Genomic DNA, 16,519 nt, shown 5'->3' on the forward strand with positions numbered 1-16,519 from the left:
TTGTGGCCTCTCCCGTTGCGGAGCACAGGCTCCGGACGTGCAGGCTCAGCGGCCATGGCTCACGGGCCTAGCCACTCCGCGGCACGTGGGATCTTCCCGGACCGGGGCACGAACCCGTTGTCCCCTGCTTCGGCAGGTGGACTCTCAACCACTGCGCCACCAGGGAAGCCCAAGGATAGTCTTTTTAACAAATGGTGCTGGAACAAACAGGTGTTCATACAGAAAAGTGAACCTTTTACACATTTCACACCTTATAAAAAAGTTAATTCAAAGGGATCACAGACCTAAATGTAAAACATAAAATTGTAACATTTGACATAGAGCAACTGGAACTTTCATACATTGCTGGTAGAAATGCAAAATGGTACAGCCACTCTGGAAAACAGTTTGGTAGTTTCTTATAAAGTTAAATATACACTTACCATTCCATCCATCCAGGCCACTCCTAGATATTTACTCAAGTGAATTGAAAGTTCATATAAAAACCTGTATGTAAGTATTTATAGTAAATTTATTCATAATCCTCCAAAACTGGAAACTAAGATGACCTTCAAGGTGAATGGATAAATAAACCACATCCATACAATACCAGGGATAAAACTAATTACTGATTCATGCAACACTATCAATGAATCTTAAATGCACTGTGCTAAGTGAAAGAAGCCAGATCTCATATTTATATGAGATTCTGGAAAATACAAAACAAAAAGATGGAAAACAGTTCAGTGGTTTCCAGGGGCTGGGGGAGGGGGTAGAGGCCGACCACCAGGAGGTATCACAAGGGATTCTTTGTAGAGTGGTGTGAATGTTCTGTATGGCACTGCGGTGGCAGACACATAGCATTTTACGTCTGTTAAACCCCACAGAAATATACAGCACGAAAAGTAAAGTAATGACAATTTAAAATAAAAAACAGGATATCGGGGAATCCCAGAATTGAATGAAGATGTTGAGAAATCTAACTTTACTCTAAAGGTATGTATATGACATAAGAGGGTGGAGAAAAAAGCAGCAGAGCTAAGTAACTCTGAAAACAGTGCTTTCACTGGTACTTTAAGGCTAAAAACAGAAAGAACTGTACATAAATGCTATATTGTAAATTTGTTTCTCATAGGGGTACAAGTTAGCAATTATGAAACTATTTTATATGATACTAGAGTTTAACAAATACATAAATAAACCTTTAGTGGGAAGCCAAGTTTCTGTCAGAGAACGAAGTTCAAATAAGCAAAGGGGGAAAGGAAGGCTAAAATAAGCCCTGCGGTTACAGATTAGAGTCAGAGGGATCAGTACAAACATATTTATTATAGTAACGTACACGTACAGAAATACAGTTGTGTGCATACATGGGCCAGTGTACACACACACACACACGTGTGTATTTCCTAGCTCTGTCCTTTGAGAGAGCCTGTGAAATCTCAGTAGCAAAGAGCACAACTACTGCCTAACTGATTTCTAAATACCATTTTCCAATGAAAGAAACTAGGACTCAATAAATGGCTGATTTCAAGGCTAAAGCAGGGAAAACAAGATGAGAAGTTGAACCCAGATGATCTTGTAGGGCCAGAAAGTAAAGATGTGCTTGAAGAAAAATAAGACGCCATCTAAAGGACACAGGAACCAACGTGTAAGAGCTCCCGATGGCCAAAACTGGAATAATCTTATCATAATTAAATAATATTGAATTATAGCCCAAAGAATAAGGTAAGTATCTATAAGACCGTACTGATATAAATGTAGAAGGGATGGGGAAATAGAAAACCCTCATTAGAATATCACAGTAATAATTACTGCAGGAAAGATTCCCCTGTGAATACAAAAATTAGTGGGGAAAACTTGGAAGAGAAATAAAATATTTGCATAGTCTCCAAGCAACTCTGCGAAAGTAACACCAATTACCATGTTGGTTTTCACCTATGACCACAATTTCTTTGATACTCTCCTTTCCAGGAGGTGGAGTTTAATTCTCCTCCCTTTCTAAATCCGTGATTTGCTTCTAAGGAATAGTGTGTAAAAAGAGAAAAATGATAACTGCAGCGGGAACACTTGGACAGCACTTTAACCAAGTGATCAAAGTTAACATTGCCAGTAATGAGTCATGCTGGTATGTGCTCCCTGATATGAAGTGGCAAGAAGAGCAGACTACATCTCTGTGGTATTCTTCCCCCAAACTCATTACCTTCATCTAATCATAATAAAAACATCACACAGGCCCAAAGTGAGGGATATTCTGAAAGAAACTTAACTACTACTCGGTAAGCCCATGAAAGACAAGGAAAGAACTGTCACAGATTGGAGGAGATGAGGAGCCATGATGACTAAATGCAATGTGGTACCCTGGACTGGATTCTGGAAGAGAAAAGGAATAGAAGTGGAATAACTGAGGAAATTCAAATAAAATGGACAGTGCAGTTAATATTATTATACCACTATAAAAAATACTATGTTAATTACTATACATAGTACATGACAGAATGTTAATTTCTTTAGTTTTGATAAACACAGCCTGGTTATGTAGTATGCTAAACTTATAGAAAGGTGGATAGAGAGTATCTGGAACTCTGTACTATTTTTATAACTGTTCCCATAAGCTAAAATTATTTCAAAATAAAAAATTAAAAACTGTGTACTAAAAATGTATTATTTATCTTTGCACATATATATTAGGGGAAAAAAATTATACTCCAGAATGTTAACATTTTGGGTGGCACAATTAGTGGTGAGTAAATATTTTAGCTTATGTTTTCTAATGTGCTTATAATGAGCATGTTTTACTTCTGTAATAAAAATAAATAAAAATGGGATCATAATACATATTCTTTGGTAACCTGCTCTTTTCCACTATGAACATCTTCCCATCTCAATAAAAACACATCTTCATTATTAACAGTTGGTTTTATACAGTTGAAAGGATGTACCTTAATTTATATAGCATACACTTTAACTGGTTTGAATTTTCAGTTTTTTTACCCCATTTCTAATTCATTTTCTTTAAATCTACTTATTTATATCCTTATCAGTCTCCTGACTTTGTTAAAATGTTCCTAGCTTATTGTTTGCTTTGCTACTTTACCTTTTCCTTGGCTAATCAGAGGTTTCATATTTTTAGATGGTCAAACCTACTTAACCTTTTCCTTTATTACTTCTGCTCTTAGGAAACCTATTAAATTCTTCCTGCACTCTAAAATTGTAAGACAGAGGTGCTGGGTTGTATTGCTTCCGTAATTTTTTACTCCTCCCTCCCTGTGGGAAGAGCACACCATTCCCATTTCACTGATGTTGGGCTTGTCCTAGCCTGTGCTTTGGCCTATGGTACCCGAGTGGACATGATGTTCACCACAATCAAGCAGGTGCTTCAAAAAGCATTTACCCTTTCCCTTTGCTACAATAATGACAGGACTCAAAGAGGTGTTCCTCCTTTGGCTGGGAGCATGTGGAGGAGAGCCATAGCATGACTTGCAGCTGCCAAAATGTAACATAAGTGAGGAAGAAATTTCTGTTGTTGTTGGTTTTTTTTTTTTTTTTAAAATAAATTTATTTATTTATGGCTGCATTGGGTCTTCGTTGCTGCGCGCGGGCTTTCTCTAGTTGCGGTGAGCAGGGGCTACTCTTTGTTGAGGTGTGCAGGCTTCTCATTGCGGTGGCTTCTCTTGTTGCACAGCACGGGCTCCAGGCGTGCGGGCTTCAGTAGTTGTGGCACGTGGGCTCAGTAGCTGTGGCACATGGGCTTAGTTGCTCCGCGGCACGTGGGATCTTCCCGGACCAGGGATCAAACCCGTGTCCCTTGCATTGGCAGGTGGATTCTTAACCACTGAGCCACCAGGGAAGTCCCTGTTGTTCTAAGACACTGAGATTTTATTATTTTTTGTTACTGCAGCAACACAAATTAATGTAACCATCTATACTTTCTTTTAGAACATTTACCACTTATCTTCTTTTTTTTTTTGCGGTACGCAGGCATCTCACTGTTGTGGCCTCTCCCATTGCGGAGCACAGGCTCCGGACGCACAGGCTCCGCGGCATGTGGGATCTTCCCAGACTGGGGCACGAACCCGTGTCCCCTGCATTGGCAGGCGGACTCTCAACCACTGCACCACCAGGGAAGCCCCATCTTCATTTTTGAGTAAATGGCAATTTGAATGTTATAGAATTTGGGGAATCACAACTTTTTCTTTTTTTTTTTAATGAATATGTTGAAGTCCTAACTCTTAATTAATTAATTTATTTTTGCTGTGTTGCGTCTTCGTTTCTGTGAGAGGGCTTTCTCTAGTTGTGGCAAGCGGGGGCCACTCTTCATCGCGGGGCGCGGGCCTCTCACTATCGCAGCCTCCCTTGTTGCAGAGCACAGGCTCCAGACGCGCAGGCTCAGTAGTTGTGGCTCATGGGCCTAGTTGCTCCGCGGCATGTGGGATCCTCCCAGACCAGGGCTCGAACCTGTGTCCCCTGCATTAGCAGGCAGATTCTCAACCACTGGGCCACCAGGGAAGCCCACAACTTTTTCTTATCAAGTTTAGAAGACAGGCTGTGTTTGAGGCACATAGGGACATTTATCCTAGTGAATATGTTCAGGAGGAGAGTGCTTCTCTAACTTTTCCACCTAAGTAACCATAATGGCAGAGGAAACTAAATATGGGAGCACAGTCCATAGCAACTGCTGCTGGTGTGAATTATATCTGTAAGTTTACCCTAAAAATGTTTTTTCTCTCAAATTTTTGAGCCAAATAAATATTCAAGGAAAGCATTCCACATTCCCCTCTTGGTGCTACGTACCTCCAGCACACTGCCATGTGTTCTGGTCTGAGTGGCAGAGCAGGAGATGATGGTTGAATCTGACAGGTAGCAGGTGCACAGGCTTTGGTGCCAGAGCAAGGCTCATATCTGAGTTCTACCCATTTTTTTTAAAAGGTGTGACCTTTGGCAAAATATTTACCTTCTTTCTGAACCATATCTCCTCTGTAAAGTGGACATAAGCTTCTCTCTCATTGTGGGCAGAACTAATAAAATATGTAAAGAAATGAGGTATCGTGTCCAGCACATACCAGGACCTAAATAAATAATATCTCAAGGGAAAGGTCAAAGCCGGAATATATATAATTAGGTGGTATCAACATATAGGTGATGCCTGAAATACATAGGTATGGATGAAAGTTTCAAGGGAAAATTTGAAAAGTAGTCAGAAAACCAGGTGAGTAAGCCAAAGAAGAGTTTAGAGAAATGCGCAGTCAAAAGTGTCAAATACTCCCAGTAAAGGTAAAATGAAATGAAAAGAGAATGCTAGATTTGCCAAATGGGAAGGTATCTGTACCTTTTTATAGACACTGGAGTGGTATGGTGGGCACAGAAGCCAGATTCTAGTGAATGGAAGTTGAAAAAGTAGAAGCAGCAGATATCTGGGAATAAAGGGAAAAGGAACTATACCAGAGTCAATGGGAAGTTTCCTTATAGTGAAATTAAATCCAAGCCAAAGTATTTTATTAAAGAGTTCACAGTAAGTCAGGTGGCTTCCCTGAATATCTCAGGCAAGCAGAGGTTGTTAGGAACTGTAGCTATGTGTTCCCTGTCCCCAGCTTGGTGTGTACGTGCCTGGTGTGTGTGTGGGGGGGTGGGGGTGGGAATCATACATCGCACGAATAGAGGAAAAGGGGAATTTGGTATGCCTGTCAAATTAATGTGCTTTCACAAATGGGCAGCCCTCTGTACCTCAGGGCAGACAAGAAGCTGTAGTGCTGCCTTCTCACCCACTACAATTAAGCTGCTTCTTAAGTGATTTCTGTGTAAGGGGAAATGTTTGTTCCATAGAGCCAAACTACACAGACATAATCTGAAGTCCTTTGTTGCTTTCATAATCAAGAGATGTATTTTTTACCTGACGCTCTGTTGTGTCTGCTGAGAACTGGTTTCTTTAGTAAATGCTGTTGTCTTAAACTTTATAACCTAGCCTTTACTTGAGACTTTCTAAATCAGACTTGCTTCTAATTTTCAAAAGGGTTACTTATACATTTCCTTACAAACATTAAAAAAGTTTAAACACAGTTTAATTTATATTTTAAAATACACTTAAATATGAACACAACTTTTATGCTTCTGTTTATTATTGTAGCTTAAATACTTAAAATCACATTGATGGAGCACAAATGAAATAAGTTACTCAGCTTGTTTCCAACTCTTTTCCTAATAATCCCGAAAAAACTGTGCCGTTTCTGCCTAGGTGTAATTCACCAACATTCTCTAACAGCTAGGAATATTTTAGGAACGAAAGAGGTTGATCTAAGCTGGAACATGAAATTGCACAAAAACAGACACTTCAACAGAGCACTGCAGTTACAAAGTGCTTTCAAAGGAATTACCTTACTTGACCCACATATTTGACCCACAGAGCAACCCTCTGGGTGGGTAGTGGGATCCTGTTTTACAAAGGAGAAAACTGAGGTTTAGAAGGTTATGTTCTTCTAAAGTCACAGCAAAAGGGGTAGATCTAGGACTTGAATCCACATCCTCTAAGTTCAACCTCTATGTTTCTTTCACTTTATCATAGCATTTGAAGAATCTTGAGGTGAAAAGCAGTGGAATATTTTCACTGTTTCAAACTTTTAATATCTTTATTTTCATTTTCTTTGGTTTGTCTTAGGTCATTTCTATATCTTAAGCTAAATATTTAAATCCTAAGCTAAATAAATAAAAATACTAAGGTAAATATAAGTAAATGAAATTTTTTATTACTTTTTTTGATGACAAAGCCATTTACAGCTATGAATTTACTTTATGGGAATAACTTTCCCACATTTAATAAATTTTCGATATGTAGCATTTTCATTGTTGAAGACTAGTTCTATTTTAAGATTTTTGTCAAGAATAATAAGATATTCTCGGCATTAATCTATTTTTGAAGAATCTTTATTTAGGTGTTAAATTGTTATTATTTTGAGTAAAGATAATATGCATTAAAACTTAGATTGGCCATCATACATTTACCTTATTACAAATACATTTAATATAAATAAAACAACACTTAATTTTAATATATATATACATGAAACTCTTAATCTTAACAATACTACTCATGAAAAGAAACAATTTTTAAATAACCTAGTTAGTTGGTTGAAGCAATAGTGAAAACATAGCAAAGTTGTGCGTTAAATCTCCCATGGGGGAATTGCATGAAAGAAAACTACTCTATCATCAAAGATGGACCCATAATCCCATTAGCCATCTCATAAGTGCAGCTTATGAGAAGCTAAATAAAGAAGTTTTAGCAAGATCCATCAATTTTACCAGAAAAATATCTCAATGCAAAGATCCTATTGTCAGCAGATGCTAAAGACACACATCTGGCAGAATCTGAAGATATGCCTGACCTACGACAATATAAGTAAAAGCAATGTACGTACCTGTTCTTCATGAGGCGAACCTCTCTCTTTCGTGCTGCTTCTTCAGCAGGCTGTGTAGGAAGTGCTGGGGAGGACGCCATAACAACTCCAGGGGCAATGGTGCTAGTGGGTGCTGTGCGAATCTGGTATGTTTGTACATCTCCAGAGGCAGCTGAAAAGAAAAATAGTGAGCATGGGGTAAGACACTGAAGCACTGTGACTTGGTAAAACTACGTTGTCAATCATCAATCTAAACATATATTTTGGATTAAAAGGAAAAAAAGGAACAGATGATTCTGACTAAAATGTTGAAAGAATCAGCACTCTTTGGGACATTATTCAGAAATTAATTCCCAATTTAATGTATTTATTAGTATAGTCACTTGGATGAAAGAGGTCTTGACTTATGTCTGCTGGGTCTTATATTTATCTTTCATTGGAATGTAGTTCTATTCTGTTGTTAACATGCTTACCAACCTTAAGTCTAAAAGGTAAGTGGGGCACAGCTTGGATGATCTTCCTAGAAAGAGTATAGTCCTCAATGTCTTCCTTTGATATTGGTAAATTCATATTAAAAAATTTCAAGTAGACTCTTGCCACGACATAAAAACGACCATGATTTTTCATAAAATAGCAAAATGGAAAAGAAAATAAAGCATAATGGTCAACTATTATAAATGCCTAATTGTAACAAAACAAAGTATGAAAAAGTGTACCGTTTGATGCCAATTATATTACTTGTAAGCATTGTTTTAATGTAAATGATAACGGCTAAACAAATTGAAGTTTTATTTTTCTAACTAAATGATCCATCATTTGTAAAAAGAAAAACAGTCTCTATTTGTCAAATCGCTTCTAAAAACAGCTTAATAATATGCCCTCCTAGGAATAAGAAACCTAACATTATCTGAGAGAATTTGAAGCTCTTTATAAAATCATCCATATTTGTTATTAATATCAATTAAAATGTGTAGTTTGAGTGGAAAAGATTTATATACTAAACATGTTACCATCTTCAAACTGACGTTCAGAATTAAATTCACTGACATCCTGCTTTACAATTTTTGAGTACCTGCATGTAAAGTGAAAAGGTGTTTTACTCCCATTAATAAGCAAAATATTATCTTCTTCAAATATTGTTTGTTTAGTAACAGAAAATATTCTGTAAATACATTAGGGCCCTTTAAATAAATTATGACTCTCTAGTTGGTGTTTTAGAATTATTCAAAATTAATCATCCATGGTGAAGGGGCACATCTGTCATTACCTAACAGAGGCAAAACATTTTTAATAAAAATACTTTTAGAAACAGATTTATTATTATTTCCTTATGCAAATTTTAAATGTGGCATAAATCATATTCTTAAAATATTCAAGTGAATTCAAAGAAAAATGGTCAACTCCCATCCATAAAGATTTCTGAAACAAATAGGAAGAAAACAAAAGAAAACAAAACAGAAAAAAGCTATTTCTGGGCTTCCCTGGTGGTGCAGTGGTTGAGAGTCCGCCTGCCAATGCAGGCGATGCGGGTTCGTGCCCCAGTCCGAGAAGATCCCACATGCCGTGGAGTGGCTGGGCCCGTGAGCCATGGCCGCTGAGCCTGCGCGTCCGGAGCCTATGCTCCGCAACGGGAGAGGACACAACAGTGAGAGGCCCGCGTACCGCAAAAAAAAAAAAAAAAAAAAAAAAGAAAAAAGCTATTTCTGTAATTCACCATGTATTTAACTATCTTTGCTCATAGACCAGGAGACTTGCACACTGGTATAAGATTTTTCAGAATATAATGCTATCCTTTGAAATAAAAAATGATGATCTTAGAAATGAAGATGTAAATTTCTTTTGACTTAAAGCAGAGGAACAGAATTTTGAACCTCCAAAGATTCTTATCAGTGATTTAGTACAACTTTTCATTTGACACATGAAAAAAAATGAGGCCCAGGGAGGCTGGGTCTTACTCAAGGTCACAAAGTGAATCTATATATATTTAGATTTAGAATCTAGCTTTTCTTAACTCCTAATTTTATTGTCTTTCCCTCTAACCCACCTCATTTCTCCTATATCCAAATGTTAAAGGTGTTAAAGATAGATGTTATATTTTTAAAACTGAAAATAGTTGTTTTTATGCCATGACATTTGGTCCAATTGGAATAATGGAAGAAGAGTTCATGGAAAACAGTATCTATAATGAAGAAAAATAAACTATATTTTAATAGTGCTTTGCAGTATCATACTTACTTTTTCTGAGTCTATAAAATTTTAACTTTTCAAAGAATTTAACATACCTGTGAATTCTGAATTCTCTTACCTTGAACAACAACTTGGTTGCTGGGCACTAAGATCTGCTGTCCATCAGTGGTCTGTGCATACTGTAGGATGGTAGTACCCGGCTGAGTGGCAGCTGCATTGGTCATGGTTAATGTCTGCAGGCCTTGTACCCCATCGGTACCATTGTTAGCCAGCTGTATTGCTCCTCCCTGGGTAATGGCAACTAAAACCCAATGGATTTTATTGTTACAAGTTTAATTAATACCATGTAAGTCTTATACACACACTAAATTCAAAGCAGAATAATTTGCAAGACATAATCTAGGAGAAATTATTACAGCAAATAACATCACCAAGAAGGATTTTGTATACTCAAGTAACTTTCTGCTCAGGAAACCTATATCCAATTTCAAGAATACAAACGTACTCTATGAACCACATTATAATTTATAGCAATGTCAGTTAACAAATAAAAAATGAGAAAATGTTAAATTCCACTTGAAGTTACTTGGTTCAGAAGAAGTACCACTCTGTAATCCACACTTCCTTTATTCTGGCATTAACTACAGAATATTTTCCTTCTCTACGTTCATGTACTTATTAGCACAGATATGGGCATGTAACAGGCACCCAATAAATGATTATTTAATTCATAATTAATAAAGCAGTTCAGTAGTGCATTCTGTTCTCTAACTCGGTTAGCAATGCATAAAGTATAACAAAAGTCCACTCAATGAAACAACGGAAACGTCCTATGGAACTTAATTATCACAGACCTCTCATGGAGTTTAAAATTAGAGCCCAAGATCATCGTTTAGAAAAAAATATTTTACTGCTATTTCTAAGTTACCTATTCAAGCATTCTCATGTAGGATCTGTTGATTATTCACGAATTAATCATACTTGTCATTTATCTGTTACAAAGGAATCAACTTTGGCTCATACTAGTAGACATTTCACTTTATAAAAAACCTCAATTAACCTTTATGCTACAGTACATGGAAAAAGTTAATAAGATACTTTCCCTGTTAAAGTTTTCCAGAAAGAGAAGGACTAAAAATCACAATATTACATATAAAATTGCATAATGGATTTTAACTAAGTCAACATGTCTGATTTGAGCATGTTACTTTTTGTCTGTTAGAAGGAAATTAGTTTGGGATCAACTGTCAGCTAGCTCTGGGTAACTAACATCCTGAGTCATCTATGTATGAAAAACTGGATTACTTACTGTTCAATCAAGAAATAATAACAGTTAATGGCTGTGATTTGGTTTAGTAAATAATACCTGTGGAAATTAAGATACTGGCATATACAATCTACCCACTTTAGCTAATCCCATACATTTTACTTATCTTAGACAAGGAGAAAAAAAGGAATATGTAAAAACTATTCTGAGATGAATACTTCAGGATAACTTGAAAGAATCAGGTTAACAGAATCAAACCACAATTTCTCAAATAGAGTTAATAAGCAAATTCCACTGTATTCAATGCACACAACTTTCTTCTTGACTACATACCAATGAACTCAAGGTGGGAGGAAAGAAGGAAACTAGAGATCAGGAGATCTGGGTTCTAGTCCAAGTTCCATCACTAAACTGTTATTTGAATCTGTTATCTCTTCTGTAAAAATAAAAATATCTGGTTCTAGCCACTAAGTACAATTGTTATAAAAATCAAATGAAATCATGTATATATGAAAGTACTCTGAAAAACTGAAGTCTGAGCCTATCAAACACTTCTTTTCTCTTAATATTTATTTATATACTTCATATTCCAAAAGGACTTAAGATAGCTTTCAATAAAACTAAATTCATTAAAACAAGAAGAAAAAGATAGAAATCAAGCAACTGATGTATCTTTAGGTATATATAATGATTCTACCACAAAATCTAGAAGAAGGAAAAGAGTATAATTAAACAAACTCAGCTAAGATTCTGAGAAGCCACAATGAAAACAGTTTCAGTTAGTGAAATAAAACATGTTTTTCTAACTAAGAATAAAATCTCTCAAATAAGACTTTATTATCAGGGACTGTGAACCAAGTAATGGACAAAACTAATAATAGTATTAGTTTAAAAAAAAACCAATTTATTGAAGGAGTACAAATTGGTGTAGCCACTGGGAAGGGTAATTGGGCAGGCTGGCTTGGCTCAACAATTCCACTCTTTAGATGCTATCCCCACTGACAGGACAGGATACTATATATATAAAAGAATGTTCAGGTAGCATTGTTTGAAACAGTAGAAATGTCCTAAATATTCATCAGTGTGTGTGATTTTGAAATAAATGTTATATTTATACAGTGAAACACAATGTAGCTATTAAAAGAAGCTACATACATAACTATATATGCATATATTTGTCTATTGTATATAAATAATGTAGGTCTCACTTGTATAAAAATACATGACACGTGTATGTATAAACAGAATAAAAAAGAATGGAAGGATATATACCAAACTCTAATGGGGAGGGATGGAAAGGGTTTTTACTTTTTATTAATACTATAAACCTCTACCATTTGAATTTTTACAACCATACATTTCTTTTGTAAGTTAAGAAACATATAAATATTGTATATGTAAGTGGTCATTATACTGATTTTTTTTTGCGCGGTACGCGGGCCTCTCACTGTTGTGGCCTCTCCCATTGTGGAGCACAGGCTCCGCACGCACAGGCTCAGCGGCCATGGCTCACGAGCCCAGCCGCTCCACAGCATGTGGGATCTTCCTGGACCGGGGCACGAACCCGTGTCCCCTGCATCGGCAGGCGGACTCTCAACCACTGAGCTACCAGGGAAGCCCGATATACTGATTCTTAATGACAATCAAGAACATAATGTTAAATCAGTTCCATCAAGGTCATATGTGCACATACAGAGAGAATAAGGGATAAAGATAATGTATAAGGCTTTTAAAATCTCAAAGTATTAACCTTTAAAACTAGCAACTGTCAGTTGCCAAATTAAACATCTATTTTTCTCAGCTTCACCTCCCTCAACTTCTCTTTCCTATTTGAGATTTTGATATGCCTCTTTCCTAAAGAGCATGCTTTCTATTTCTAGTTCAAGTGAGAATTGCTGTGGTGAGTGAATCTCTGTTACTAACAGGAGTGTGCTGTGTCCCTCAAGCGTGCTGAAGTTGGAGAAAAAAAAAGTTCATGTATCAAGGTCTTAGAACACACACCTTGAATAACTCAAATTATTTGGATATAAGTCTAAAAAATACACACATACACATATATAGAGAGTATCTATTTCTGCCAACAAAGAACTTAAGAAAGAAAAGAATGAGTGAACTCTAATGAGCTTACAGAATGGACAAGAAGCTTAGTCAGGAATGCCTGCCTTCTACTTACTATTAAAAGTTTCAGCTTTGGCTGAGCTAAAAAGTCTGCTACTTGTTTTTAATTCAGTTGGAATGCAATTAGTTATACAAACCAAGGCTGAGCTGTAACTGGAAAACTATGAACTTGGGAGTCAAACTTTTATACATATTTCTGACACAGACTACCCCAGGGCATTAGAAAACCAATGCAGCAAGAGTTTCAATGTGCACATTTAATTTGTAATTACGGAAGAGAGGGAGGAAAACTATATAATGGGTAGCACTGGATTTAATGAACAAATCAAAATGAAGACATCAATGTGTGAGGCACTTTGGGAGGCCAGAAGATATTGGGAAAAGAGAGGAAAAAGGTACCATTCACACAAATGCCTTTGATCAAACAAAAGCAGAACTCAAAAGTTCTTTATAACAGATTTAGGTGAAAGATAAGAAGAGAGACCTAAGTGTCAGAGACATCAGAGAAATGGAAACTTTGATAACTTTGCAAAAGAAATCTTTGCTTTCTGTGCGACAAAAAACAAAGTGCCCTCTTAATTTCAGCAGTCCTTATGCTCACATTATTACAATTCACTACACTACCTTTTATCTTAAAAGGAATAATAATTAAATGTGCTGGTAGACTGCAAACAAGCCTCTCCACCCCACCGTGAAACATCAATATGATTTAAAAATGTTACTTTTAGAAAGAAAGATGAATTATTAAAATAGGTGAATAATGAGACCATTTTTGGCCTTAAACATAATCAAAGAATGATTATCTGAAAAACTCATGTTTTCTATTAACATCATATGCTATATGAGGACTGAAATATAGTTTCAAGCAGTGGTTTGAAAAACTTGTAAGACTCTCCATGCATCTGCACAAAACAAAGGGCCATTTAAAGGTCTTACATACCTGAGCAATCCTAACTAAACCCTGAAGGAAAGAAAATACTTCTGTTACAAAACTTTGCATATAAGTAAAGGAAATATAATAATGACAACCAAGATTTAGAAAAGAGCTGGCGCTTATACGATTACTTTAAGGAAAATGCAGTCATTAGTTTTTCATCGCACTTTCCAAAACAGAAATATCTATTACTCACTATACTGTCCACTGCTAGTTTGGTAAATCGGAGTTGGCACCGTTACAGTGGTGATGGCAGGTGCTGAAGTCTCCTCTTCAGACTTCTCTTCTTCAATCCTTGGCACTCCTGGTGCATCAGAAGATAAGTCATTCAAAATTTTCCTAAAAAAATAGAGAACTATATCAATTAAAATATAAGTAACATTTACTGGCTAAATACAAAGAGGAAAAGATCAGAAAACTGGCAGAAAGCTGAGAGTGCTTAAGAGAGAATTTAAAAATTTTACAGTTTAAAAATTTACAATAATAAACAATAAAATTTGCAACAATAAACAATAAACTAAAAATGGATCAGGGATGCACATGTCAAAACCATATGAGGACTAGAAAAAACACAGATGCATTTCTCTTTAAAATGAACATAAAGAAAGACTATGATTCAAAATCCAGGTGCAATTAAAGAAGAGATTAATAAAATTGGCTACAGGAAAAAAACCCTTTTTTATGGCAAAGAACACCAAAAATAAAGTCAAAGATGATCAAACATACTAGGAGAAAATGCTCACATATATTACAGATAAAGGTCCAATATCCCTAACATACAAATAACTCTTGAAAACTGAGGGAAAAAAAAGACCAAAAACCTGATTTTTAACTTCTCAACTCTCAGATTGGTAAAAATTAAAAAAAAAGTATAACAATATATTCTGTTAGCAAAGCTGTGAGAAAATACATGCTCTTGTACATTGCTGTTAGAAGTATAAAACTGGCACAACCCTTATGGAGGGAATTTGGGAAACCAAATGTGTTTACACAGCAATCTTACTTCCAGGAATTTACCCTTAAAATATACTTCCAACAGTTTAAAATAAATGTGCATAGGATTAATCATGGCAGCATCGACTGCAACTGCAAAAGACTAGAAACAATCTCCACGCTCACATATAGGGGAATGGTTGAATAAACTATGGCTCATCCACATAATGGATATAGCATGGTACCTTTTGTATACAAATGAAGGTGAAATAAGAAAATATTTGTGTATCTGTTCATCTGCTCAAGAAAAAAAGTCAGAAAGGATAAACTAGATGGAGTTCAATTTGATTAGTTATCTACTGGGGGTGGGTGGGAAAGAAGTGAAAAAGGATGGGTGGAGGGACACTTCTGAGTATGTGTGTGTGTGTGTATGTACAATTCTGACTTTTGGAACCATGTTAATGTTTTACATATTCAAAGAAAGAAATTAATTATCAACAAGGATGGGGGAAGAATTCTAAAATGGAAAACAAAAACAAATGCATCTTACCACATTTCAAATGAATAACGTAATCACAGAAGAGGGGGAAAAATACTAACCCAAGTAATTTTTGAAATCTTAAATTTCTAACAAACCAGTTTGAAACTTAGCCTTAACCATCTACCAAAAATTTCCCCCTTATTGTAACAATTACATCTTCATGCCTTGTGTGTTCATTAACAGATTTATAATTATTGTTTTATGCATTTGCCTTTCAAATCATGGGAGAAAAAGAGGAGTTACAAAGTAAAACTATAATAATACTGGCTTTTATATATTTATGTATGTAATTACCTTTATTGGTACTGTTGGAAACATTCTTACAGTTGTTTTTTTAAAAAAAGAATTCCCCTGATTGTATTTCTCATTTGTAAAATTTCTTACTCATTCTTTTCCACATCTGCCTGTTCTTATTTAGTAAACTTCTATTTTTACTGTAAGGATGGTTTTCTCTTCTCTCTTTGCAAACAAGACACAAAACTATTTTAAACAGCTTGGGAACTGACAGCTGGTCAATAGATCATGATTTGGGTATCACTGTTCTAGAACACTTGTTTTTCAAACTTCAGTGTAAAAAAGAAGCTCTTGAAGAGCATGTTAAAACACAGATAGATTCCTGGGTCCCCTCCCTAGAGATTCTAATTCATTAGGTATGGGGTAAGGGCCTGAAAATTTGCATTTCTAACCAGATGCTGATTTACCAGTCTGGGCTGTGGACCATATCTTGAGTAGTACTGGTCTTTAGAGCAATGTTTTTCAAACTCAAGTCATAACCCCTATGTGGGCCACGAAAACAATTAAGCGTGTTGCAACCAACATAAACAATAAAAAACAGCTAAGCATCACATATGATAAGGATGAGTATTGCTTTGTATTAATTTTTGCTTCAGATCCCTATATATAGGTATATACGTGTGTGTGTACATATACCTATATATAATGAAGAAAGAGAGAACTGTAAAGATATATTCCTTATTGTGGTTTAAAAGAAGTTTAAAAGCTACTTTTCTAGACCTACAAATAAATCTACTTCTCTTCTGCACGAAGCCAGCGATCATTCTCAGTCTTTTTTTCCAGTTTTCCAAATTGTTGCTCCAGACCATCTTGGACATTCTCCACTTAAGAAAGTTCACTTTCTCTTAAAGTGTATTCCAAATGTGGTCTGAGCAGTG

General features: G+C 36.0%; 2 protein-coding genes across 7 annotated transcripts in view; one reads left to right on the forward strand and one right to left on the reverse strand.

Moving 5' to 3' along the window:
* METTL21A (methyltransferase 21A, HSPA lysine) overlaps positions 1 to 16,519 on the forward strand; it is a 57,660-nt gene that overhangs the window by 26,105 nt on the left and 15,036 nt on the right. The window lies entirely within an intron of this gene.
* Positions 1 to 16,519, reverse strand: part of CREB1 (cAMP responsive element binding protein 1) — a 57,348-nt gene that overhangs the window by 6,793 nt on the left and 34,036 nt on the right. For all 4 annotated transcript variants that reach the window (XR_009533165.1, XM_060106228.1, XM_060106229.1 and 1 more), the window contains 3 exons: positions 14,070 to 14,212; positions 9,673 to 9,855; positions 7,389 to 7,539 (listed from right to left, as the gene is read on the reverse strand). Coding sequence is in view for 3 of the 4 variants with exons in the window: in XM_060106228.1 (XP_059962211.1) it covers positions 7,389 to 7,539; positions 9,673 to 9,855; positions 14,070 to 14,212 (477 nt within the window). In the remaining variant the exon portion in view is untranslated. The remainder of the gene's footprint in view (positions 1 to 7,388; positions 7,540 to 9,672; positions 9,856 to 14,069; positions 14,213 to 16,519) is intronic.

The sequence above is a fragment of the Mesoplodon densirostris genome, chromosome 8 (assembly GCF_025265405.1).
Source record: "Mesoplodon densirostris isolate mMesDen1 chromosome 8, mMesDen1 primary haplotype, whole genome shotgun sequence".
In the NCBI taxonomy this organism is placed as follows: domain Eukaryota; kingdom Metazoa; phylum Chordata; class Mammalia; order Artiodactyla; family Ziphiidae; genus Mesoplodon; species Mesoplodon densirostris.